The following is a 23,630-nucleotide window of genomic DNA, read 5'->3' as shown; positions in this document are numbered from 1 at the left end:
GCAGAAGCCTTTCAGGAAGAAAACTCCACACACTGAGCCTTGATATAATCAAGATCTTTATTGATCTCATTGTAACAGCAACCATAGGCGAGAGTGCTTTCCCAACACCTGTTTCAGTTAAAAACCAGAATGTTACAGAAGAAGCCCGAGGATTCTTCAGACCACCTCTGTTGCATTTAAAAAAAACAAAACATGATTACATTAAAAAAAAAAACGGAGGGGGGAGGAAGGAAGTGAAGGACCAATGAACGGGAAGGGGACAGTTTTCACCATTTTTTAAAACAAGAACATTCAGTCATTTCCCTGGCAGCAGCCTCCACATTTCGACTCAGGAGGCCCACATGGGCCCAAGAGGCGGCTGCCACGTGATGTCACAAATAGTTCTTCTGCGGTCCGAGACGAAGAAAGGCACTGATGCAGACGGACACAAGGGGGAGGGTGGAGGAGGGCTCCCAAAGCCCCATTCCTGAGGTCTACAGGGATTGAGGTGCCCGTTAATCCCCCCTCCCCATCTTGCCTGATTCACGCCCCCATGTCTACATCTTGTCTCTGCCGTACACGCCTCCTGGCATTCCATTTCAGATGCACTCTCCTTGGATGTCGTAAAGCTGTGCTTGGTTTCCTTGTGAAATGTGACCGCCTGCTAAAGCGGACAGACCGAGTCATCAGCCCGAAGATAATCTCTCCCCACGTGAGAAGAATCAATAGCTTTTATTTTTTTCTCTCTCTCTCTAAAATATATATTTATATATATTTGTGTGTGTATAAACATCCACCCACATACATATACTTATTTGTTTTTGCACTCACCCTCTCCACACTAGAAGTCTCTCATTTTCCAGTCACCTGATTTTTTTCCTGCCAGATGACTGTGACACACACAGGGTGCAGCATCAAGTCTAGACAAATGGCAAGCAGCTTATCACCACGCAGGATTTGCATATGGAGGGTTCCTCTTCTGTGACGGCTGAACTTTATGGTCCGCCATATCTAAAGGTCAGCACAGAACGAAACCCCACCCTTTGTTAAGGAGGAGCATAAGCCTAGTTTAAAGGGAGGTACCCCTTACAAAAAGCCTATCGGGATTTCCCCCCTTATCACTAAGCAAATTATATTTTTAAAAACTCAAGGGTTGGTTCTCCCAGATCACCGGGAGAAAGAATAAAGTTTAAAATTCATGGTGGCATCCGTCTTAGCCAATCAGAAAGAGACAGAAGTTGCAAAAACCACTCCATCTTTGATGCCAAAAGATTCTGATAACAAAACTAACACAGAACGTGTTTAACACTGTCCTGAAACCTAAGGAGAAGGACTGAAAATGCAAACGGGACCATTTTTTGAAATATCACGGACAGTATTACTAATAGTGAGAAGCTCCAGAAGCTGTAGGAAAGTGGGCGTGGCAGACAGCATATGGCACACCGAGAGTTGCCAATATCCAGCGCTGCTCACGGATCTGAAGATTGTACCAGCTTTCCTGAAGAGATCCAATGTAAGAAGAGGACTGATGTGAGACCTCTCCCAATTTGGATTTTTCAAGGAAGCCAGTATCACTTTATGGTTTAAAAAAATGGGACCCTTAATGGATTTACAGGGGGGAGGAGCTCTCTAGCAATTTGCAACTCAGCAGCCAATAGTGAGAAAACTGGGTTTTTTTCTTTGGGCCTGGAAACACTTTCACTGGCGGCACGGCCACCACTGATGCTTTGGGCAGGCTCTCTTTGGTGACAGAACGTGAAATTCCACCACTGATTTGGCTGGGCATTCCCCATGCGGCTTCTGTCCTCTCCAAGGGGAAGGATCTTGATTCTCCAGCATAAGGCTGGGCATATTTCAAGGCCACATATATACATCCATCATTATTAACTATACAGAAGGTGTTACTAGCACAAGCAGAAGAATGCAAATTTGCCACTAAAAGCATTGTAATATTACCGATTCTGTTACCATTATTAGTGTGAATTTATGCCCCAGAAAGAGATGCAATGTGTTGTGCATATATTTCAAGAAGGAAGAACGAAGTATCAAGAAACAAAAACTCCCAGTACAAATATTCCCAATACTGTCCCTAATTTTCAGCTAAAGTTATCCTTGGGGGGGGGGGGATAGTGGTCCACTTTTCCAATTATATTATGCTAGATATCACCAAATTTCCATTTCCAAGAGCTGATCGGATGACACCAACTAGAGGTGCATAAGAAAAAAAGAGAATGAAAAGATGCTTAAAGAGACTATTCTGGTGAATTGTACAGTTCTTTTAGAGAAAGTAAGTCCAAATATCAGAGTTTTAGTCAAGATCCAACAACTGTGCTAATTGAAAACTCAGGACCTGAAATGTTAGGCTACAAAAAGAACCCCTAGACAAGACCAATTTGCACCTGCAATTGCAAAAAAAAAGACACAAGCACAGACAAGACTTTAAAGCCATGGAGTTCTGAACACAAAATGTGGCCCTGAGACATCAAACAGAAACTTGATTGCGACAAGCAAACAGAACGCTGTTGTAACTACCTAATTTTGGAGTCTTCAATCTAGCTCCAATTGTGACTTCCCAACGTGTGTCATTTGATAAACTGGACCATGGTTTTATCTGAGTTAACTGGAAGCTTTTGGAAATCAGGAACCGTGCTCCGCTTGTGAGGGGAAGGAACAGGCAAGCATGACAATAAATTTGTGCTTGTCACAAACAAACTTCAGCGTGTAATAACTGAAAAGAGCCTCCTGGCACAAATTTATTTCAGTGGCAAGAAAGCCAGAAATTTGGCTGGTTGGGTGGCCAAAATGAAGCCGTTCACACAGGCCTGTGAGGCAGGCAATGTGCCAACATTCACAAAGCTTATTTTACACATTTGCAGCTCAAAAATATGGAAACAAGTCTCTACATCACAAAACCAAGTACTTCTGGGCAACAGGCTGAAAAAGTATCAGACCAACCGTTTGCAAAATGTGCCTTTTCTTTCCAGAATGTTCTTCTGATTCCTGTACATGAACTAACAGCCAGCTGCACTCATTCAGCATGAATGAAAGCAAGTTTGTCACCCAATGTAGCAAGAAAGGTAGCCTTCTTTCTTCCTAGCAGAAGGGCACTGCGGCTTTCAGGCCAATCTGAGCCAATACCACTGCACCAGGCAGGCCTACCAAATCTGAATCAAACTGAGTAAAAGTTTGCCCAGAACTTCACTAGTAAGAAAAAGGGGGAAATGTTTCAAAGTTGTACTCAATACGCATAGTCTAAGCTTTAAAAAAATCTGGATTTTGTACATGATACTTGAACTGTGCCTGATCTTATCTTTTCCACAATTGTGAAGTCTTTACTACAAGATGGTGCCGAACATTGCAGCACAGTCTAGGCATCCACAAGATGGTCAGCCTAGCAAACTCCGCCTTGCCCTCAAATCACTGTCTAGGGAACTAAACTAGTCAAGAACACAGATCACCCCTGCTGTACTCCTGTGCCTGTACAGAGTAATCCACACTGTGTTCAATGATTCTGATTTGGATATGAGTGTGCATAGGGCTGTGACTCTAGAGGAGAATTACTATCATAAAGATGGTGGGGGGGAATCTGTTGGGCTATAAGGTCCCTTGGCCTGTATAATTCAGTCAACTGATTAAACTTGCATAAGCCTGCCTGTAGAAAAACTCAGTCCTACAAATCCATTAATGACTGAATCTGACCTGAAGTAGAGGAATTCTGGCGGCAGCCTCTAAAAGAGCTTTCAAAAAGCAAGCATGCACAGTGCAAGATAAATCAGACGCCAGTCATTCAAAAACTCTGGCGGTCTCTTTCTGAGAGAGACACAACAGAAGGCTGTCCCCGCTGATTACAGTTCTATTTTATTTTATCAGGTTTCAGAAGGAGGCCTTCCCCACTCATTCAACCCCAGGCAGAAATTCAAGTAAAGGCATTGCAGTGCAAGAACTAGCAAAACCCAGTAGCAAGCCTTTTAAGCAGCTGCTGGGGATCACTCCTGAATGCATCTCCTAGAAAACAAAATTGCACCGTAGTCCGAAAGTGCAACTTTCCCATAAGAAGTTTGTAATCCATTCTGCTAGCCTAAGTCACGGGAAAGATGAAGGTTCTGATGCAATAGACTTCAGCCCATGAACTTTTCCAGACACCCAGTTTCAAGATTATCCAAGGACTGGTGGTGCATTAGGCTCTTGTTAAAGTGCAAAACTCAAAATCACAAAGCAGATTAGGAGCAGCAGACGAAGGGTTTAAACTGCAATCCAATGCGCCTTTCCCAAGAAGAGCCTGCTGAACTCAGCAGGACTCTATTGCCAGGACTTGGATAAATTTTCTTTCTCGGCCTTGTTCACTGGCTAAAGACATTTCCTGCAGCAGCTACATCCACAAACGAACAAGCCATATCATGGCTACATGACTCCCCAATATGCTTTTTCACTTTCCAAAACAACTTTATCTTTTACCCAAATTGCATGAAACGCCAAAGGGCAAGGCAGCAAGGACCTGCAGGACAAAAGATATTTAATTTGTAGGTGCATACCTCCTCCCCCCAAAAGTGAACTGCCCTCCCTGGAGGGGGAAGAATGATAACCAATATTTAAGGAAGGGGCTAATTAAACCACACACCGAACTCCTTTTCCGAGCATTCATGTGCCTTATGCACAGGGGCCCACATCAATTTTCATTTTTTAAATTTAAACTGAATGGCCTTTTACAATTTAAAGGCCTGTAATTTAATACCCACAATTAATGACAGTGCTGGGGAGAGAAAGGAACAGGAGGAAGCGATAGCTGCTGTGTTTGTCTTTCAGCTGGCTGTACTGATAAAGTTCCCTCCTTGACACAAAGGGCAGTTTTCCTTACGTATCAAAAAAGAATTAAACATGATTTCAAAACAAGCACCACTAAAATGGCGGCCTGTGCCGTTTGCTCAATGGATTGGTTTCTGAAAGAAGAAGATCATGCACAGGGCTGGGCTGGGGTGTTACCTGATAATACTAATCGAATCTGACAAGTTCTAGGAAAGTTAGTAGCCTCACAAGAATGTCTACTACCCGGCTTGGTTATACATTTCCACACTAGAGGTGTGTATTAGAGTAGACTATTCCAAGCTCAGAAAATATCTGAAAAATACCTTATCTGTATTTTGGGGGTATTAATTCAGCTGGATACCAGTTTTTATATTTTGTTTGCCTGCCAAAATGAAGCCGTTGGATAGCTGAAGTACATTTAAATGCCTTTGGAGATCACTTGCACTGCAACTTGCAAGAGGCATTTAAATTTTAAAGAGACTTTGTTCCCTTTACCATTTAAATGTTTTTTCCTCCACTGGAAACAATGGAGGATGGGGGCATCCTCTTTGGGGGCCCATAAACTTGAACCCCCTGATTTAATCTTTTAAAAATGACTGTTGTTTTTTGAGGGGAGGTGTCTCTATCTCAAAAAACACCATCCTAGGCTGAACTGCTGAAAGCAATGTCCTTTGTAAGCAATAAAGGCCGGTTTTCAAAACATGCTCCTACAGAATTTGGAAGGTGACAGTTGCCTAGTTTTGACTGCAGGTAGGAAAAGCCTCATTCTCTCTCCATCCAGCCAAAACAAGAACCTAAAGCGTTACATAACTGCTGCAATAACTTCTGGGCAGCTTTTGGAACACCAACATGTTCAAAAAGCTTTCTGAGCCCAGGAAAGCCACTTCAGAAAGATAACTTGGACCACAAACAATAGATTTCAAGAAGATACTCACATGTCTCAATTATGACATCAGGCAAACTCACCCTTCCCTTTTTGATAACGCAAAGCTGCCACATACCAAGTCAGACTGGAGATCTATTAAGGCCAGTTCTGTCTCTACTGCAAGTAGCGACAGCTCCCCAGGGTCTCACAGGGGGGTCATTTGATTCACCTTTTGTCTGACCCATGTAATTGCAGGAGCCAAGGACTGAACCTGAGACCAGAGTTCAAAGCAGTCCCTAGGTAAATATAACTAATATTATTAAAACATTATTAAAATGTTGTGCTGCAGCTTTTGCAACATAGCACGGTGCCTGAGAATGAGAGAAGACGCAGTCCCAACAGATTTCAAACTGCTTCCATTGCGCAACCCGACTGCAAACAGTAAATAAATACTAAAAATGTTTAAAAATATATTAGCATATTCCTTATTAATCAGGGATATAAGAGGAAAGGACATTTTAAAAATCTCTGCTCTTACATTGCTATTGACATCTTAAAACCACAAACCGCTTCATTCTGATTGTTCAAATCGCAGCTGATAAGTTGGCAGAAACAGTCTTTGCGTGGTCCACTCCCTCCCAACTGCTGGTGATGTTCAACATACAAGTGCGCAGGACTTGGAAGCACAGAAATGCAGATTGCAAGGTGATGATACGTCGAGATCACACACAGAATGGTTTCTGTGTCACATTATAGGACGTAGCAGGCACTGAACAGACATAGGGAACAAGAGAAGTAGAACTAGAGACATTCACGTGTGTATTAGCTGGCATTATTTTACGCACACTGTCATAATGGGGACAGATGGCCCAGGTGGTTCAAATTGGACCTCTTACCCAGTCCAAAGAGCCTACTTCCCTTAGGTACTTTAGTCACTATGTCCTGTGTGGAGTCAAACTAGACATTAAGCATGTGGCTGCCTGATGCAATGCCTGGGCAGTCCTTAACCCCTAAAGGGGTAGGCACCACTGCCAGGGTTGGAAAAATAGCACGGGCTGAACCCTCCCAATCTCCCCCATGCTACAGTCCCAATCTAAATGGGGTCCTTGCAGCCCTGCAGCCACAGGGAACTTACAGGTGCTGTTTCAATGCAAGTCCCCATGATGACCACAGCCCTAATTCACGATCTAGTTTGGCCAACGGCTTTCTTAACCACTGACCTATCAGTGTGAACAGCAGTAGGTGTTGCCAGAGCTCTTCCCTTCTGTTCCACAGCTGCTCATGTCTTTATGCAAGCCCAGATGTTGCATGTGGATGGGTGGGTGGGTGGGGAACGGGGCAATGGATGGTGCAGATGAAAGGCATAATAGCCTGTATTGTTGTTTGCCCTGGGGAGGAAGGAAATTTCCCCATCTTTCAGCTTCCAACAGGAATGAGTCAGAGCTAAGCTTTCTGACCCTTAACTGTTTTTTGCTCAATTAAAATTATCACTCCTTTACAAAATTAGTCTCTGTACAAATGATGCTTTTGTTGTGACTGAGCCAGCCTGCAACTCTATAAAGAAAACAAAGATTGGCTTCTTTATGGCACTCATCCCTATTTTAATCAAGAGTACCTTACAAACAAAACAAAACAAAACAAAAATGTATCCTCACAACAACCCTGTGAGGTAGGATTCTATCGTCCCCCATTTTACAGACTGGAGAACTGAGGCACGGTAAGTGACTTGCTTAGGAGACTGGCAGCAGAGCAAGAACAGGAATCTACCAAGTCCCAAGTCAGCACTTTGTCTATCAGAACACCCCTCTCATGTTTGTAGCGCAGCCTATGGCGGCAACAGCAAGCCAGTACAAGCAGCAGCGATACAGATTACAGCAGCACGTGGGAAATCTTGCTGTATTTTGTCCCTGTGGGGTGGAAGGGTTGGGGCTCTTTTTAGCAGCTAAAATATTGGAAGGGGTGGGGGTAAATAGCTTTGAAGTTACCCCTCGAATCCAAAACTACTCAAAAATGCTTTTACCAGGATGAGAGAAGTGGCTGTTAGCTACACCTGAAGCACTGCCCTCCTCCTCCAAGTTGGTTTCGTTCATGGCCTCCACTGCCATCAGTGCGGTAGAGCAAAGCTGTATCTGTCCCGCCTCTTCAACAGACTAGAGCAGGGGCAGTCAACCTGTGGTCCTCCAGATGTTCATGGACTACAATTCCCATGAGCCCCTGCCAGCAAACGCTGGCAGGGGCTCATGGGGATTGTAGTCCATGAACATCTGGAGGACCACAGGTCAACTAACCCTGGACTAGAGAGCGAGGCACTAGAAAGCACTGCTGGTGCTTTGGAAGCAGACATGATGGAAACACAGCCAGTTGTGACTGCCGGCTGAACTGGCACTGCATTTCAGAATTATCCTGACCCAAACCACAACCCACAGGCACCGCCCTAAGAAGAGTGGCCCCCTCCAACGAATCACAGTTTAAAACCGCTTTTTGACCACGACCTCAGAAGCGGGGCTGCTTCCCCCCCCCCGGAAACACTGCAAACAGAGCCTATTCCTGAGAGATCAACAGTTACAAAGCAGTTCCGTATTATTCACATTTTAGTAGAGGCAAAAAGAACAAAACAAAAGGGGGGGGGGGACAGAAAAAGTGACCCAAACAGCTTTGTGTTTTCCTCCTCTGTCCCTGCCTCTGAACTACCACACGTGCAGAAAGAAAGCAAAATGATTTTACCAGAGTAGTGGCCCTCCCTTAAAAAAAAAAAATTACAAAATCAAATTGCCAATGGTCATGAGAATTCTGCCTCAGGAGCCAGAGACTGAAGGGGAGTCAATGAACTGAGCTGAGGTCCCACGCTCTAAGCTGGTCTCGGGACCAATCCCCAAGAGACAAGGGCAAGGTGGCAGCCATTTGCCAGAGCTGGGTCCAAGGCCATGCTACTTTCCTTTAAACAACAGCATCATGGCCTAAGTGGCCACATCTCCCTCCAGCCCTGCAGGGTGGAGACAAAGTTCCCAACATTATCTGCCTGCCCCCACGTTATCTCATTTTTCAACCATCACTGGGGGGGGGGGAGGGATTCAGTCCCAGGAAAATGGCTACCACACTTTATGAGTAGCCCATGAATCATCTCCGTTGTCGGAAGCTTCATGAGGTAATATGAGGCAGGGACTGGCTACTTGGTAACTGGCAGAAACATCTCTTAACAGAAGAAATCATTGCCAATTTCATGGGCTCAAATCAACAAATCAATTATTCTTTTAGAAATTGTAAGGGGAGCACATGTCCCCTGTGTGAGAAAGAACAGAAGGGTGGACATCCCTGTTCCAAGGGGACGCCTAACACCTACAGCATTTGTAGGTACATGGGTTAAAAAATAACTAACGCCTCCTCATCAAAAGCTATTGCCTGATTTATCAGATGCCCATTCATCCATTCATTTAACCAATTCAACAGAGAAAACGCTGCAGCCCTAGAGAACAGTTTCATGCTGTTTGGCTTCTCAGGTGGTATGAATTACGGTGGAATACTAACGGCCCACTTTTTCCCCATAGCAACTGCCCTCCACACAAGACAGCCTGGTGGGCTAAGTGCTCCCATCACAAGGGTCCTTTCTTCCTGCAACAATCCTGTCAGCCCCAGGCTAGCAGCAGTCAATAGGAGGAAAAGTTCACCCCCTTCAGAAATAGTCAGTATATGAAGGGGAGAAATCCAAATGAGTGGAGTAATAGAGGCCTTTGGCAACTAAGAGCACTTTTCTGATTGCCACAGCTCTGAAGAGACTCGATTGGCTCTCTTAGCTGATTCAACAATGTGTGAATTCAAGAATCGTGCATATATCAGGTAGCAGAGGGATGGTTTTGCTACAGAGAACTGTTTCCACTAGTTTATCTGAAGTCACACATCATGAAATCGGCTCTGCCCATCCCAGCCACCCAATAACCTATTATCATGGTACCCTAAGCCTCTTTCCCGACAGCGTCTGATTTTTGCCAAGCTCCTCCTAGTCAAGCATAGCCAGGCTATTTCGATTAATCCTTTTGGCACAATAGTAGACTTGCAAGGGATTCAGCAAACGTAACAGCAGCAAAAAATTAAAGACAGGTCAAGAGTGAGCAGTACAGAGGACTATCAACCATGACACCCCTGCATGACAGCCGAACAAGCCGAGGTTCCCCTTTAATACTGATGGATTAAGTTTGGAAGTGGGGGCACAATCATTTGTAAGCAGAATATTCCAGGAGGCACTCCCTGGGAAGAAGCAGCACGTTGTAAAACCACGCAACAGCTCTTTCTAGATTAAGTACTTCCGTACCAAAGGAACAAGACAGGAACTGATTACGCAGGAGGGCAAAAGGAGAACCTCGCCACATTTCCATTTGTAAGAATATACTGACCGAACAGGAGGAATGAGGGTCAGGCCTTATGCGAGTGCTTTCCACATGGCAGTAAAAGAAACAGCAACTGGCTTCTGAACTAGGCTTGACAGGCAGGAGAAGAGAACAGCAGCAGTGCCATGCCCCTTCAGGTGGGTTTCACGGCCCTTATTTTTGTGTGGCTTGCAATAAATATCCAATTATTGATGGGAGTGTGGCCTCGCGTGTGCATGATTTGGTAGGTTGTCTCTAAAGTGCGAGAAGCCAAGATTCATTCCTCAGCTCTATATCAATTTATCATGGGCTTCAGTCACAGACCAGGGAGATGAGAGGCTTTAGAAAGAAAAAAGAAAGTTAAAGTGGATAAGGGATAGCATGGCATGGCTGGGGGGGGGGGGGGAGTCAAGGAAAGGGGGGAACAGTCCTCTTAGCCTTTGGCACTTCAAAAGCTGAAGTGGGGATTCCAGTGGAAACAGCTTCTGCTTCTTCCATCCTTCAGTTGTTGATCCTGTTGGCCAAATCAGGTGTGAGCAGGTGGTCAGGAGTTGGTTATCTCTCCATGGTTACCCTTCAAGGAAGATCAGATGTCCATTTCAAACTGAGCATCATCACCTGGTATGGAAACACACACGTATCAGAACAGAGCCTTTGGATGACAAACATTGCACACAATCATGTTTAACTGTTTCAAGCGGCACATCAGGCACAGAATTTGCACCAGGTGAGCAAGATACACCACTTCAAAATCCCTTTTCAAACCCTCTGGCTATTGAAAGCACAAATCTGTTCCATTTAATATTTCTGGAAAGGCCCTGGAGGAGGAGCATGTCTCATGGCTTAAGTGCCACTTGGTGCGGCTGTCCCGGCCTGAATGCCTCCTCCTCCAACCGGTTTGCCTGTCTCTCCAGCAGCCAGCCAATCACCTTCCATCCCTCACCCCTGCCCACCCTCTCCCACTTCCTTCTGAGGCTTGGAGGCTGCCGATCCCTGCCGCGTGAGAGCTGCTCCTGCCAGTGAGTTCCATAACAGCTGCCTGCAGCCTTTCCAGATCCTGGGACGAGGGAGAAGCCATCCACAGAGTTCTACCATACACACACACACCCATCTACCGCCCGTTGTATTCCTGAATGCAACGGGCTTGGCCCCTAGTGTCACTATAAGCCATCTGTGATTATGCTAGTTGCCTTCTCAAGTTTGAAAGCCAGGAAAGAGGGTTGGGCTACTCCCAGGTTGCTCTGTTCAGCCCACCTGCTAGACACTCAGACAGGCCACACATATTTACCCTAAAAACCTGTGACTGTCCTGCTCCAGAGAGAGAGAGACAGACAGACCAGGGACAAACAAGCACCACCTCTTACTCTTTCAGGAAAAGCAGCTAACTTTGGTGCAGATCTGGAAGCACATAAATTGAAATTTTATATAATTAGGTCTGCTTCCGGATGAGAGTGTGAAGATGAGCCTCTGCCGTGGCAGCAACAGAAGGTGGCACGGCAACAGGTAGAAACACCAGCCACATGGACCTGCTCTCCTGCACCACTGTTTAAAACATTTTATGTCACCTTTCCACTAGATCAGGGTCCCCATGGCAAAGGACATGTAAACGTTACAACATATCGAGTAATTAAAAATTAAAAATAATCCAATACCCCCCCCCCAAAAAAAAAAAAAAAACACCAGTATCAGGGAGGAAGGCCAATAACTGTTACTGGGAGTGCACCAAGCAAAACAAGAAATCTGCACTTGCTGGCAGAAAACACTGATGGAGTTCCCATGCGGAAGGAGTTCCAAATTTCTAGTGCCACAAACCAGAAAGCCTGTTCTCTGTTTGCCACCTGTCTCTCTTGAGATAATGATGATGGATAATAAAAGTTTATTAATAGCCTGCCCTTCCCTAAAGGCTCAGGGTGGGTAACAACATACACAATAACAATAAAACAACACGGCATTCATTACAGTCATAATATTAAAATATACGTGAAAGTCAAATCATTTTGTAGCCGCCCTATCATCTGTCCTCTGGCGAGAAAGGTGATGTAAGGATAAGTTCACAGAATGGTGATGCAACAAAAGCAGAGTCCAGTAGCACCTTTAAGACCAACAAAGATTTATTCAAGGCTTGAGCTTTCGAGTGCAAGCACTCTTCCTGCACTCTAAAGCTCACACCTTGAACAAATCTTTGTTGGTCTTAAAGGTGCTACTGGACTCTGCTTTTGTTGTGCTACTTCTGACCAACACGGGTACCCACTTGAATCTATCAGAATGGTGATAGCTTGGCTGATGTTTTGAGCAAGGAGGCCGTAGGCCTGGTGGAACAACTCTGTTTTACAGGCCCTGTGAAACTGTCCTATGATGGTGGGAGCAAATGAAGCGGTGTTTCTAAAGAAGACTGGAGAAAGCAAGTTAGTTTTATTTATCATATATATGGCATGTATAGCCAAGAGATCCTAAGATTGCCTGGCTGCCAGGCAAGAGATGGTCAGAGGTGGCTTGCCAGTGCCCACATCATGACCCTAGTATTCCTTGGGAGTCGCCCTTCCAAGTGTTAGCCAGGGCCCACCCTGCTTAGCCTCTGAGATCTGTTGGGATCAGGCTTGCCTGGGCTATCCAGGTTAGGTCAGCAAACAGGTAGGTTCATATGGGAGAAGGCGGTTCATAAAGGCTATTGGTTCCAGGATGAGCAGAGCAGTCTCTGCTTCTTCCACCCCCCATCTTGTCTTGGCAGAAGTACACTTGATAACCCCATGGCTCAGAAGTTCCCCAATCCCTCACCTTCTCTTCTCTGTTGAGCCTCACTGCAACCCCACAGTGTAAATCAACAGGGAAATGGGGGTGGGAAACTCCTCTAAATGGCTAAAGGGGGGGGGGGAGTATGCAAGTGAACAGCACAATGAATCAAGCTGCCCCATACCGTTCCAAAAGGAGAACTTAGCTCCTCCCCACTCTCAAGGTGGCTAGGGGCACAGCATCCAGATGTAAGTGCCACCTTGCAGTTCCCCTTTAAGCCAGAGAAAGACAGGTCTTGGTTTTCTCCAAGTTAAAAGGGAAATCTCCAGCAATGCCACAAGACAGTCTAAGAATGAGGACTCTATCATGTGGACAATCCTCTTAAATCCAGGGGTTTCCCCCATTCCGTGCAGGTAAACAATCTGTATGGATGCATCCTACAGCACAAATTATCATGATAAAGTTACACTAGAAATATGTCCTGCTACTACCCATCTTCTCTTACCTATGATAGGCTTCCCATCGTGATTGTTCAGATTGTTTACTTCCACTTTGGAATCCTCAGTCATAGTTCCAGGGCTGGTAACTCCTGGGATATTTGGAAGGTGGCAGGGAGGAGTCTGAGCCATGGGAGAATTGCGGCGGTCTAACAGAAATTTGCGGTCATAGATGATTCGGGTACCTAGGATAAAAGGGAACGAAAGAGTGATTGGCACAGCAGGGTTTTTTCCTCTCTTCTAGTGTAAGTTAGAAACAATACTTGTTTTAACACAACCAGTCAGGTAAGGCACAAACCTGTGTGTAAGCCAACTGCCTGGAGTCATAAGACGTTCATTTCTGCATCCATGCATTTTTGCTGTTTTTAAAACAAGTGCTTTGTTTGCAATTAATGAATACTAAGTTGGCTGCAGATCAAGGCCGGATTTCCCAAAAATGTATTCCAAAGACACTGAAATCTACCATGTATGTATGGCGTGTGGCCTGATGAGGACCCCTAAACACACTTTTCCTCCCACTATTTTCAGGATGCCATTGGTTTCAGCATCAGTAGGACAGCCTAGTACAGAGGCAACATGCTCGGGGGTCCACAATATTAGGCTGACCTTAGCAGCTGGCCCAAAGTTTGCCCTCAATGCAACTGTATAACAGAGCGGCAAGGTCTAATCTCAGTCACCATATTGAACTTTGAATTCAATTGCTTCCAAAGCACTGTTTAAAATCAGGGGCAATTATTCAGCTCTCTCTTCAGCTCAGGAGAAAGGTACAGGATCGTGCCAACTTGAACTTGGGAGGTGCTCTCCAAAGCCCAATGCCCCCTCTCTGACACTGGATCTCATAGAGTTGGAAGGGGCCATGTAGACCAACCACCCGCTCAATGCAGGATCAGCCTAAAGCATCCAGGATAAGTAACTGTCCAGCCGCTGCTTGAAGACTGCCAGCGAGCATCAGCTGGGGAGAGGAACACATTGCTGCTTCCTATCCTTCCATGCCTGCCACAGCCAGCTCCTTCCATTGCATCTCTTGGCTCCCCCGGCTATCGTAATTCTACATAGTTGTCCACTTCTTCCACCTCTTCCCTTCCTGGCACCTTCTAGGCATTGGCTGGTTAACTCCAGCTACCACCCATTCATCCCTCGGGTGGCTCCTGGCACCGTGGCTGCTAGTGAGGGCCAGATTCTCACAGATTATGTTCCACATGATCTGCGACAATCCGATTTGCTGATATTTTTATTTTCTACTAGAGCTATGCCAGAGGGACTATAGAAAGTGGTTCTGTGGACTTCTTAGTATGACTCCAGATACCAGATAACAGCAACAGGTTGTAAATTTTGTAAAACAAACAAACAAATGTGACAGGAAGAAGGGACACAGAGTCAAGGCCAGGACTTTGAGGTGCAGACCAAGAGTCAGAAACAGGATACGTAAACTGAGGGCCAGAAGGTGGATCAAACTGAAGAACAAAGTAAGGGTCAGGACTATGGAGGAATCTTCTTCATAACTTGGTAACCTTCCTTCACCACCCCTGCACAAGTGCTCAAAAGTGCAATAGAGTGGCACCTTCCCTCTCTGTATGGGAATGTGTCCTAGCAACATGGACGTACCCAAAACAGCATAACAAAAACAATAGTTAACAGGGGTCCAACAAAACAAGCAGGTGTTTTTGGTTACTGCTCAGCTTTCTCTTGAAAGGAGAATATCCATCTAATTGCACTGCAGAATAAAAACAGCTGTCCTAAGAAGAGTTGGTTCGTATATGCCACTTTTCTCTACCCGAAGGATTCTCAAAGCAGCTTACAGTTGCCTTCCCTTTCCTCTCCCCACAACAGACACCCTGTGAGGGAGGTGAGTCTGAGAGAGCCCAGGTATCACTGCTTGGTCAGAACAGCTTTATCAGTGCCGTGGCGAGCCCAGCTGGTTGCATATGGGGGAGTGGCACTCCTAACCAATACACCAAGCTGGCTCTAACTCAACTGAGTGGCATCACTGCAGCTTAAGAAAGTTATCTTGTCTGGTTTTAATCAAAGCAAGCACAAAGTTTTAGACTGTAAGGGACAGGAAAGGAAATTATTCTGGAGAATTTTCATTTTTATTGTGTAAGGCAAAAAGGGGGGGGAGGAAGAAGAAGAGAATAAGTACTGCAGAACTTCAGAATCAAGACTAAAAATACTGACAGAAAAAGTTAGGAAGTGATCCGTCTCTTCACTCTCCCCACTTCTCTTCTTAACAGAGATATTTGTTTCTTTTCCATCTGAGTTCTTCTGACTCCCACTCATCATTTCTCTCAACTCAGATCTCCGAAATGCTCGTCTCTGTCATGATTGGCTCGTCTGTAATCACACACCTGAGCCTTCATTGCCCTTATAGAGTCAACCAACCAGAACGCCTGCTGAAGTGCTATAAATAGCCAAACTATGGCTTTTGTTATGACCTAAAAGCTCTGCTTGGCTTGGGCCAACAAAATAAAGCAATGTTTTTTTACATCCCATCACACCCTTAAGATTACATTATGTAGGTGTGCTGTGCACCACAACAGCTAAGAGACACAAATAATGCAGGGACCAAAAAACTAAGGACAAGAGATGCTGCAAGACAGTTTGGTTGTTATCTTTGGCAAGCAACAATCATTTAAAAGAGCCCAGCCACGGAAGCTTTTACAAACTTAATTGAGAACTGGTTCCTTGCTGGTTTCTTTCAGGACACGACAGAGCTCCAAGTGACTGAGGACTGGCATGCAATGAGAGCCTTTGAAAACCTATTTTAGACTTATTTACCATCAGGATCAGGATGTGCAAAAAAAAAACAAAACAAAACAAAAAAACCAAAACAAACCTAAACAAAACAGTATTTTTTCATGATGGGTATGCTGACCCCCAAAATATTGGTATTTCCTGATATTCTCAAATCCTAATACCAGTACGGTATTCAGATTCCATAAATATTTGGAAATGCTGAATTTTTTCAGCTCCATTATACTAAGTTCCCCTCACCATCTTTAAACTGCTCGGGGAGCGGTATCATATTTGGCTAAGGCTGTTGGGGGTGGAGAGTGGGCAGGGCCTGTCCGGGTGATGGCCCAATTGGAAGATGCTTCACGAAGCGCCTTCCGATTGGGCCCTCACCCTGACAGGCCATGGCAACCTGGGAGTTCTAGCCAGTCAGGAGGCGCAAAGCACCTCCCACTCCCCCCCCCCACAGGGAGTGTTGGGAGGCGCCGCAGTCACTTTGCTCTTGGCTGCTGCAGCTGCAGCTCCTGGTCCCAGGCCCTTCCTCACCGGGCCCCCAATGACAGGAACTCTGGTGAGGAGGGGAGAGGGTCGGGGATGGCAGCGGATGTGCTAATTAATTTATATATATATATGCGGATGTGCTAATTAATATATATAATGTGTTAAACATGTACCCGTGATCCATAACTCTGAGTCCCTGGCAGGACTCATGCCACTACACTTTGGATGAGTCTCAAAGGCAGCCCTGCATAAAGTGAATTGCAGAAGTCTAATCTAAAGCTGACTGTCACATGGATCACTCTGGCTAGATCCAACTTTGAGTGTTACAGTGCCAGCTGCCTTGTCTGGCGGGCTGTCTTCATTATTTTGGCCTCCATTGTTAAGGAAGGGTCCAAAATCAAGCCCAAAGTTTTGACAGTTGCTACTGGTGTTAATTGTACCCCATCAAGTGTTGGGAGCTGTATTTCCCATCCCTCTACATGCCAGCCCAGACAGAGGACCTCTGTCTTGGCTGGATAAAACCATTTATAGAACACACATACAACATCTTGGTGCATACACCAGTAATGTCAACAAGTTCAGACCAAACACATTTTGATTATACTGATTTTCCACAGAGGTCAATATACAGATCCACAGTTATACAAAAAATAGATATGTCCATAATAAGATGTACCCAATAGATAATGGTATTCTTTTGTGTTTTTTTAAACACTCTGATCTCTAATTCTATCTATATTGTTTATATTTTTCTATATATGGTTTTTATCCCTAACCTTTCTGGTTCTCACCTGTTTTCCAGGATGGGCTTTTGTTTCCCTTTATGTCATATGTTATTTGTTACTATAAGTGAGAGCACAGGAACCGGTTCCATAATCATGCTTTTGGCCATGAACCTCATTAAATTACAGATATAAACGGAAATTAAGTGAAAGCTTTCAAACGACAGGTAATAATTTTCATCCAGGGTATGCAAACTGAATGTTTGGACAATAGCATAAATGTCTTGTCTATTTCATCTAGTCAACAGACCACTAAGTGTCACCCAAAACCGAACTACAGCAGTCTGTCATCCACATACCTTTTAATTGCAGAGAGGTGGGCTTACTAAGCTAACTGCAAATACACAGTGGGATAATACTTCTGGAAACAATAAAGCCTCTTTCAACCTTTTGACCATAGAGGCATGCCTGGAATGTTTTTTGGCTTCGAGGTACCACAGAAGGTCAGCCAGACACACTCCCTGCCATGCCCCATATGCAAAAATAAAAATATGCAAATGAAATATTTGCAAAAATAAAAAAATATGCAAATAAACATTAAAAACCACCCACCATCTCCTCACCCTACCACATTTTGCCTGCAATTCCCCATATGCAAACAAAAAACTTTTTAAATCCCACCACCCGATTCAAGACAGCCCCAACACCCTCCAGAAGACCCACCAACCACATGCCCTAGCCACAGGGTAAGAAGCAGTCCTGCGGCAGCAGTGGCTGCCGGCTCCGTGTGGCCACCATCTTGGAATCCATCATGCCAAGGTACAACTGAAGGGATCTCGAGGTACACTGCTGTAACCTGATACACTGGTTGGGAAACCCTTCAGTACAGGGTCCTAACTAATAGCTGGTATCTGGAGAGAGATGAGCAGGTGACTATAAGCAGGTGGAAGGCAGTGAGCCCCTTGGCAGCTACTCTGCAAAACTCCATGAAATCCAGGATATTCAAATCAAATCTGTGCACTCTTTTATTCCACGTTTCTAGATCAAATGCCAGAACACAGCATGCTACCCAGTACTGTGCAATTTTACTCCGTTTTCACTATTCACCTAATGGTGGCTACTTGGCAACAAATATGTTAAAACAAAAATTTTAAAACCTAAAGTCTTCATACCTGAAGACAGCAAGGTCTAGATGCCAAATTCAATGCAAATTAATGACAAGGAGGATTCTGATTTCATGGCCTGCATCTCAGCCTTGCACCGCTATCCCACAAACATACTTTGATTTTTTAAGTATTCTCTTTTCAGTATTTCTGTGTGCTGGAACAGCCTCAAAACCAACTCCTTAATCTTGACAGCCTTGGGAAATACAGAAGCTGGAAACCAAGACACGGTGCTTTATGTTTTGCAATTCCTATCCAAAGGAAATAAAGAGCCTGCAATACATAGTTCCTTTGAACTTGAAAACAAGGTGATACGGAGGACTATGCCGTAAGAGTAAATAAACAGTGAGTAAGGACTCCCTGTGGTGATTAGGAATTAAAGGCATGATCTGTAACCATATATATTCCTGGAACTGATGGCTGCAGGCAGGAGAAACTATGCCATTCCTTTCCCTAGCTGCTTTCAGAAAGCACCATAGCTCCTTTTGAAACAAGGACCTGCTTCTTGTAAGACGGCAGGCAAGCTACATACTTCAGTTGGGAGAAGCCTTCCACTTCAGTTTTGAAGAGTTCAGCCAGCGCAGCTCCCAAGATGTTTTATGAAGTTGCTTTTGAATGCAAGGTTCAGCAGAAGTGTCAATTCTTGGACGAATGCTCATGCCTTTTTCTTCTTGGCAGCAGTGTAAACTCCCTATTGACTTGGGCGGAATGCCAGTGTCCATGGCAGGTAAGAAGGCACACTCAGTGCTTTCAAACAAAACAAAAACAGACCAAGCATGATACTTGTTTCCTAACAAGACAGAAGGAACTCTGTATAAGCTGAGAAACCAGGCTGAACATTGCCAAGTTTCTTTGCTTTTTGCCTCTCTGCAGTTCCTCTTGGCAGCCCTAAGCAGCAGGCTGATACTCTGTCCTCCGTAAACTCTGTCTCCTTTACTTATCTATTATAGCAGCCTTTCTCAACTTTTTTACCGTTGAAACATTCCTCAGGCTTCACGAAACCCCAGAAGTGGCGTGATCAGGCAGGATAGGGCTGGGAAGCATAGCTGTGTAGATGCCCACCTGGGGCCTCTCCCCTTCCCACCTCCTCCAAGCCCATCATCTGCCATTTTGGGAGAGGAGAAGCAAGTTGACATGACCACATATGGTCATCTCACATGATTAGATGTTTGGCAAATATTTTAAAAATAGATAAAAATTCATGAATTCCCACCGATTTGGGAAACCCTTCCAGGAACTTCAAGAGACTCCAGGGTTTCACAAAACACTGATTGAGCAATCGTCACATGAAAAGGCTATTGATTATCTTCTGGAAAAGAACTATATTGAAGTGCAAAACAAAACTAAACGGCAAATCAGATATCCGTTTAAGGTCCTCTTCAGCAATGAAAAGAGGTCAAGTATGATGGGCCATGTGCCATCTCTCTCTCTCTCTCTCTCTCTCTCTCTCTCTCTGTATGTGACCCCATGCACCAGTTATGCTCTTGGTCAGTTTTTTCTCACCCCCCCCCCAATTCAAGTGGGTCGCCGTGTTGGACTAAAGCAGCAGAACAACGTCTGAGTCCAATACACAATGTATGCGTCCTAGTAAAAGAGCCCCCCCTCTCCCCCTGTAATTTCAAATAAAGACAAGAGTAGCACAAAATGCAAGAGGTTCATGAGGGAAATCCATTATTCACAGAAGAAAGTTACAAGTCATCAATACTTTTTGGCAGCTTCACACGAAGCTCATGTTTTTAGCAATACGTAAAAGAAGTTGGCAACGGTAAAGTTAAGTAGTTCTTCTGGTAAATATTAGCAATCCAAGAGCCTCCCAAAATTTGACAAAAGTGGAATATTTCTGTATAACTGCACAGATACAAGTCATATTGATTTCCAAGACAAGATGGCAGTAAAAGTTAGTAGGTATAACTGTGAAGAAAATGGTGTGGACGCATAATACACAATCCTCTTCCATATTAATGCAGGTACGGCAGGCAAACCTGGCTGTTAATGTGTTCTTTTAGAACAACTGGACATTGTGCTTGAGGCAACAAAAAAAAAAGTAAGATTTGAAGGACAACAGAAACTGCAAGCTCCTAACGCTAGACATTGGTTTTCTTTCTAGAGTGCTGTAGGAAACCAACATGGAGCCTACTTCTACCTTTAAAAAAAATTCCATGCGTCTGGAGGCTGCAAGGACAGGCCACTGTTCCTCAGACACCAACCCGCAATGCCAGCCCAACTAAGCAGCCCCTGCCTGACCGAAATGCTATCCCCAGGCCCTGGGCGGGTTCTTCCGAGACCAGATCCACCGTGCCTCAAGCATTCCGCCAGCGCCCTTGCAGGCAGCATTTCGGGCGACGGATGTGGCGTGGCCAAGAGAGCCTGGTGACATCCCTTTACGTGGACAGCAAGAGCGAGGCCATTCCGCATCCTCTCCGTGTTCTTAACAGACTCACGACGACGAGCCGCCGACAGGGCGAGACGCCAGGCCTCCAAGGGCGGCCTCTCCCTCCCGGGCCACGACGGAGCGGCACCCTCCACGCCCACCGAGGCCGCGCCGCTAAGGCCTCCCTCCCTCCCTCCGTGGCGCGGCGGCGGCAGCGGCAGCGGCAGCTGCCGAAGGCTCCCCTCCCACCGCTGCGCCTCCTCGCCTCTCCTATTGTGCAACAGTCACGGGCTTCTCCTCGAGGCTCCGGGGCCTTGTTTACAAATCGCTCGCCGTGCCCGAGAGAGGCCTGGCCTCCCCGCCAGCGAGCATGTGTCCCTAGGAGAACTTCCTCGGCTTTTTACGTAACCCCCCTGGCCGCTTCCCCTTTTCGACGGCGAGGGAAGTTGCGCGCTTCTTTCCTGGCGCGCTCGCCATAAGGTGCGGGCTGCCCTCGCAAGGAGCCCCAGGGCGCGCGCCACGCTCGGGGAGAGCCAGCCGCGCAGAGGTCAGCGGGCCTGCCCTGCGAGGAGCCGTGCCTCCAGCCACGGCGCAGCGCGCCGCTTCCCTGCTAGACGCGCCTTTCGCCGCTGCGCCCCAGCCGGGACCCCCTCCCCAGGCCCCCGACCGCGGCCCGCTTGCAGCTGCGCGGCCCCTCGCTTGCCCCCCGGCGCGCTGGCTCGCAGGGCGAGGGCGCCTCGAGCAGGCCCGGCCCGGCCCGCTCCCCTCTGCCGTTTACCTCCGGGCGTGGTGGAGAAGAGGGTCCCCCCGGGCGTGGTGCAATAGTCATGAGGTAGCTGCGACGAGTCGCTGATGGGCACCGTCCTGGTGGGGATGGCGCGGCTCTGGCTGTGCTGGTGGCCGCCGGAGGAGGACATCTCCCTGCTCTATTGTCCCGGGGAGGGAGGGAGGGAGGGAAGCTGGCAGGCAGGCGAAAGTGGCCGGGGAGGCAGGCAGAGGAAAGAAAGCCAAAGGGGAGGCGGGCGGGCGCGGGAGGAGGAGGAGGTGGCGGGGGCGGCGGCGCTGGACGTCCTGCGGGGGCAAGCGGGGGGCGCGGGCCGCCTCTCGGTCTCCGGGGCGCTTTCCTCTCCGTCCACCGCCTCCACCGCCACCTTCTCCCTCGGCCTCCGCCAGCAGCAGGAAACGAGGGGGCCGGGAGGAGAGGCGGGGACAGGCGGCGAAGGAGGGGCGCAGCCAGGAGGCGGGAGCCGGGAGCCCCGGCGGATAGGGCTGCTGCGCGCAGGGCCCCGGCGCCACTGGCTGCGGGAGGCCGCCCCCTGCCGCTCGCTCAGCCGCGCCACCCGGGGATCTCGCGCGGCTCCGGCCGCCTGGGGTGCGCAGGGCCGCTGGAGGAGAGCCGCCGTGGCGCTGGCTGGCTGGCTGGTCCTCCGATGGCCGGGTCAGGGCCCACCGGGACGCAAAGCTGCCCAAGTCGTGCAGAAGACAGGATTTGGGCAGGGGCTGCCTTTCCCTTATTTGTGCATGAATGGCGGCGCCGGACAAAAGTCCCCTCTTCTGTTGGGCTGTTACAATGCATCATACCGGCCCCTTAGGCAGGGATGCCCAAGCAACAGACATATGGGAGACTGTTAAAATAGCCATATGTTTTGACGCACATGGCAGAAAGAAATCATGGGGACCCGTTCTGGAGTGGGGGCCGATACAGCCCTGATCTCCCTGACTAACCAAACTGAAGGGGAGTGCATCCCCATTGATACTCCTGAACTGCAGAGGGAACCTAACTCCTTTTCTATACTGTGTAGAAACCCTGAAAAATTCTTAAAGTAATGGCGTGGTGAAGGTCAATAACAAGCAGTCAAGGATTGAAGAAACCGCCCCTGTTAAAGATGGGCGGTACTTCCCTTCAAAGAGCTATTGGTTGGGTTAAGACCTGTTGCTGGAGGCTCAGGTTTTGTCTGTGGCACATAGCACTTTTAATCAATTTTGGCTGATATGTCAGCTGCAGCTGTTCCTTAACCCATATTTTCAGGACATCTAGGTTAGATGACTACAATACTACCCTCATCTGATTACCTGACCCTGTCTGATCTTGGAAACTTTGCAGGGCTCCAAGGAACACTTAGGGGTCAGTGTGCATATATGCGTGTACGCATTTGTTTTACTTCATTTTTTCTCCCCAATGAGGATCCCATTTCAGAAAACAATACAAGTTCAGTGAGCACAATAGACTACATCCTGATTCTAAACCCCATTGGCCAGCTAGCTCACCCCCAGATCAGTATAGTGTAGTAGTAGTTCAGAGTGACTGACTCAGGTTTGAATCTCCAGTGAAGCTCACTAAGTGATCTTGGGCCAGCCTAACTTACTCCACAGAGTTGTGATGCTAAAATAAAGGGGGAGGAGAATGGTGTGAGCTTCTTTGCAACCCCATTGGGAAGAAAGGGAGGGTATAAACAAATTCTAAAAGAAAGCCTGCATGGTTAACAACACAAGGGAAGAAAGCCATAAAAAGTAAATAAGCTACTTTTAAGAAGTGGAGAAGGTCTGTCCCAATTAATTGGACAGAAGGGACAACAGGCTCTGATAAAAGAAATACATGTCAATAATTAACATGCAAAAAGAGATTTTGAGGAGTGGATTGCTAAAAACATCAAGCCAAACAATATACTTCAAAGAATTACATCCAGAGCAGGAAACCAGCCAGAGAAGCAGTGGGGCCTTTGGATGACAAAGGAATGAAGGGATTGCTAAAGAAAGATGGGGAGGTGATGGGATCTCAGTGACTTTTTTACGTGGATATTGAGGGGTTTGTACCCATGCCACAGCCCCTATTTTTCAGGAAGGGAGTCTGAAGAACTGAGCCAACTTGAGGTGACCAGATATGAAGTTCTAGACCTACTTGGGAAAT

The 23,630-nt window shown here is 46.6% G+C and overlaps 1 protein-coding gene across 2 annotated transcripts; it reads right to left on the bottom strand.

The window, feature by feature from the left end:
- Positions 1 to 38: 38 nt before the first annotated feature.
- EIF4EBP2 (eukaryotic translation initiation factor 4E binding protein 2) lies at positions 39 to 21,921 on the bottom strand. Of its 2 annotated transcripts, XR_013233704.1 has the most exons (4): positions 21,501 to 21,921; positions 13,244 to 13,420; positions 7,943 to 10,626; positions 39 to 7,825 (listed from the first exon to the last, which is right to left on the bottom strand). XR_013233704.1 is itself a non-coding variant. In XM_077350487.1 (3 exons), exons 1-3 carry the CDS (start codon positions 21,637 to 21,639, stop codon positions 10,595 to 10,597), a joined length of 348 nt encoding a protein of 115 aa, XP_077206602.1. In that variant the 5' UTR covers positions 21,640 to 21,921; the 3' UTR covers positions 39 to 10,594. The 2 variants fall into 2 exon arrangements, 1 of the variants encoding a protein (XP_077206602.1); XM_077350487.1 differs by having other exon boundaries at positions 39 to 10,626.
- Positions 21,922 to 23,630: the final 1,709 nt, after the last annotated feature.

The sequence above is a fragment of the Paroedura picta genome, chromosome 8 (genome assembly GCF_049243985.1).
Source record: "Paroedura picta isolate Pp20150507F chromosome 8, Ppicta_v3.0, whole genome shotgun sequence".
NCBI classification, from domain to species: domain Eukaryota; kingdom Metazoa; phylum Chordata; class Lepidosauria; order Squamata; family Gekkonidae; genus Paroedura; species Paroedura picta.
The sequence above is the reverse complement of the archived record's forward strand: the minus strand, read 5'-3'. Positions and strand labels throughout refer to the sequence as shown.

What these genes read in the sequence shown, in the direction of transcription:
- EIF4EBP2 (XM_077350487.1), bottom strand. Translation starts at nt 21,639, where the DNA reads ATGTCCTCCTCCGGCGGCCACCAGCACAGCCAGAGCCGCGCCATCCCC. An exon ending in CTTCTCCACCACGCCCGGAG is followed by an intron (nt 13,421 to 21,500) that starts GTAAACGGCAGA and finishes CTTTTATCCTAG; the next exon opens with GTACCCGAATCATCTATGAC. An exon ending in CGATGGGAAGCCTATCATAG is followed by an intron (nt 10,627 to 13,243) that starts GTAAGAGAAGAT and finishes TTTCCATACCAG; the next exon opens with GTGATGATGCTCAGTTTGAA.